This window comes from Hipposideros armiger, unplaced genomic scaffold (assembly GCF_001890085.2).
Source record: "Hipposideros armiger isolate ML-2016 unplaced genomic scaffold, ASM189008v1 scaffold_107, whole genome shotgun sequence".
Classification (NCBI taxonomy): domain Eukaryota; kingdom Metazoa; phylum Chordata; class Mammalia; order Chiroptera; family Hipposideridae; genus Hipposideros; species Hipposideros armiger.
This window is the reverse complement of record NW_017731457.1, coordinates 2,452,511-2,455,686: the sequence shown is the minus strand read 5'-3', so window position 1 is coordinate 2,455,686 and position 3,176 is coordinate 2,452,511. Positions and strand designations below refer to the sequence as shown.

The following is a 3,176-nucleotide window of genomic DNA, read 5'->3' as shown; positions in this document are numbered from 1 at the left end:
TGTTATGAATCGTAATGTAAATATCTTTTTGTTTTCCGATGGTCTTAGGCGACCCCTGTGAAAGGGTCATTCGACCCCCAAAGGGGTCGCGACCCACACAGGTTGAGAACCGCTGCCTTAGAGGGCCACAAAGATAGTCATCCCTTCTGGGTTCTCTGCTGCACTAAGAACTTTGGAATATCTCCCCAATCAAGTCAACACCACAACCACTCAAAGGACTTGTGTAGGCAGAACTTGTGAATCAATGGCTCCTCCCCAAACAACAGGAATTACAGCATTGCACAGTGAGGACAATGGATCCCAGAGGGTTAGTTAACTGCTCAGCTTAAAGGCTGCTCAGCTTAAAGCACAATTCTCAATGTCACCCTCCCTCCAAGACTCTCTTTTGATCCTCACAACCTCAACCCTGTGAATCACCATCTGTGCTACTGAAGAGAAAACAAGCTTAAAAAAGTTAAGCGTTCTGACAAGGTGCCAAGATTCAGACCCAGGACCACCCACTCCAGCCCTGTCTCCCTTGGTGCTAGCACTATTCTCTAGCGTGGCCAAGCTCAGAGGGAAGTCTGCATTTCCTGGGTCCAAGAGAGGAGGCAGTCACGTTCATCGAAATGACCCTAAACTCCTCAGTATTGGTCATCAGCTTACACAATGATGACTCGCCTTAAGAAATAAAAAACAAAGTCGAGGTCTAGTTCTCTGAAGCCCCCACCCCCACCCTAATCAGCCCAGGAAACCTCGACCTCTTACTCAAATGCTCCCACGAGCTAAGGATGTTCACGGCTGCCCAGGAGAGCTCAGCAAAGATTTGTAGCAGCGTCCACCAGGGACACTGCTCCCCAGAGATGCCTGGGCCTCGCCAGCACGCAGAGCGATTCCCAGGAGAGGACGGGCTAGCCGGCCCCCCTGAGCCCTCCACTGAGCCCACCTCATGCTGCAGGATAGGATTCGGGTCCCATTGGCACTCCCAGAGCGCCTTCTATGTGAGTTAGCCCCAAAACTGGTTGCCTCAAGGCCCATCGTACAGACGGGCAAACTGAGGCTTGGAGAGGAAAAGTGGCTTAGCCCTTAAGTGGCGGCGCCGGGCCTGGTGCCCAAGCCCTTCGACGCCCAGACTTAACACTTGGTGGGAGGGCCTGTCGGGCGCCTCCGGCCGTGGAAATGACGACCGTCAAGCTGCCGCAGAAGGGCCACCCCGGGAAGGGCCAAAGTGGGAGCACGGGTTTCTGTGCGAGCGCCAAGTCTAACAGCAAACTGGCCCGCGAAGCTGCTCCACCGCCAAGGGCCCGGGCGGCCGAGGAGACCAGAGGGCGTCGAGTCCCGGAACCCCGGCACCAGGACCTCACAAACCCCGCGCCCGCGATCCCGCGCACTCACCACCGGCGGCCCGGCAGCACTCCCCGCACCTGCGCAGGACGCCCGCAAGCCTACACCGCTGAGGCGCTACCACTGCCTGCGCCGGTCACGGGGGTAGGGGCGTGGCCGTCGGCGGCACCGCCCCGCCCAACACGCGAGCACTCCCTGGGCCAGGTCTTCACCCTGCGAATCCGTGCTCTTGGTACGGCCCAGCCCGGCCACGCCCCCTCCGTCTCTCAGCTGGGCTGCTCGTCAGAGGGCCAGGCACATAGCTCCCTGCAGGGCGGGACTCCAGCTTGGCCCACTTCTCCCTGGGAGTTGCTGGTTTTGGCCGGCTGCCCACCCTCTCCTGGGTCACCGCAGGGCCATGTCTGTGCGCCGCGCTGTCTGGCCTGCTGCTGACAGCCACTCACGTGTGTTCCCCACTTTTTCTCCTCCGCGGCCCTCAGTTCCCTGACCTGAGTCTGCATGCACAGATGGCCTGGGGCCCCTCCTGTCTGACCAGGGATTGGAATGCTGGCCTGCTTGGGTCGGGGCCGGAAGTGACCATGCAGGAGCCTGGACTGGACCTACCCGGGGAGGGACATGGGGCGCTTTGGGTTTGAAAAGTCTGGCTGCCTTGGTCCGGGGTAAGGATCTTGCTCTGCCTCCTACTGCGGTTCCTACATTAGAGATGTTGATGTAAGAACGTCCAAACCTCTAATTTTTATAATAATTTATTTGAGCCAAACAGAGGATAGCCAGGAAGCAAGATCTTATCAGACTGAGAAAAATGCTTCCAAGAAATGACAGTTAGTAGCTTTTATGCATTTGGAATTTAAGAAGGGAATGTAAGGAAGATTACATGAAGGTGGGAGAAAGGAAAGTAGTGAGGATCTGATTACAGGATAGTTAACAAAAATTTGTGCTCACTTGCCGGTGGTCACACTTTAGAAGGAGGGGTCTGAAAAGAGGCATTTCAAATGTGTGTTAATCTAGATGCACAGAAGCAATGGACAGGGCTTAAGGCAAAGATAAATATGCGTTTTACCAAAGAAGTTACCTTATTTCTCATGTATAAGACGCTCCCATGTGTAAGACGCACCTTAATTTGGGGGCTGGAAATTTGAAAAAAAATGTATTACTTAAAGTTATTGAACTCAAGTTTTAACTTCTTTTTCATCAGCAATTCTTCTTGCCTCATGCTGAACCATCTTTGTGGACACAGGAATTCCAATTGCCCTTTGCTCTTCAATCCATATCTTCAATTCCCTCTCTAAATATGGTCATTTTGCTAACTTGCCTCTCATGGCCTTCTTCTGCCGTGGCATTTTCAGTAGGGTTTCTTCCCGTAGCCAGTCTTGCATTGTTTTCTCAGTTGGAGGAGGACCAAACTTACGTTCAGCAGCACAATTGCCACTCACTTTTGCAAAATGGATCACTTTTTACTTGAATTCAGCACTGTACGAAAATCTTTTCTGAGCCATTTCTGTGCAGAACATGGCAAAACCTGCTGTAATATATTGGTAACAAGTGCGAAACAATAAGCACAAAGACAACAAGCGCGAAAAAGCGGGAAATGCAAGTAAAAAAATCTACAACCACTGTATAAGACACACCCAGTTTTTAGCCCCCAAATTTTTCGAAAAAGGGAGCATCTTATACATGGGGAAATACGGTATATGCTTGGGGTGTGACTACCCACTATGACGTGCCCAGTTAAGAATTTATGATCAGGGCCAGCTGAGTGCGCATTGGTTAAGAACTGGCTTGGGATGCCAGAGGGCCCCGGTTCGGATCCCACATATGAGGGCCAGTGACACTGCCCTCTACAGCTAAGATGC

General features: G+C 52.6%; 1 protein-coding gene across 1 annotated transcript in view; it reads right to left on the bottom strand.

The window, feature by feature from the left end:
• Nucleotides 1-1,032, bottom strand: part of POR (cytochrome p450 oxidoreductase) — an 80,102-nt gene extending 79,070 nt beyond the window's left edge. The window contains exon 1 of the mRNA XM_019646834.1: nucleotides 926-1,032. Coding sequence (XP_019502379.1) covers nucleotides 926-1,017 — 92 coding nt within the window. The 5' untranslated portion in view covers nucleotides 1,018-1,032. The remainder of the gene's footprint in view (nucleotides 1-925) is intronic.
• Between the last annotated feature and the right edge of the window lie 2,144 nt (nucleotides 1,033-3,176).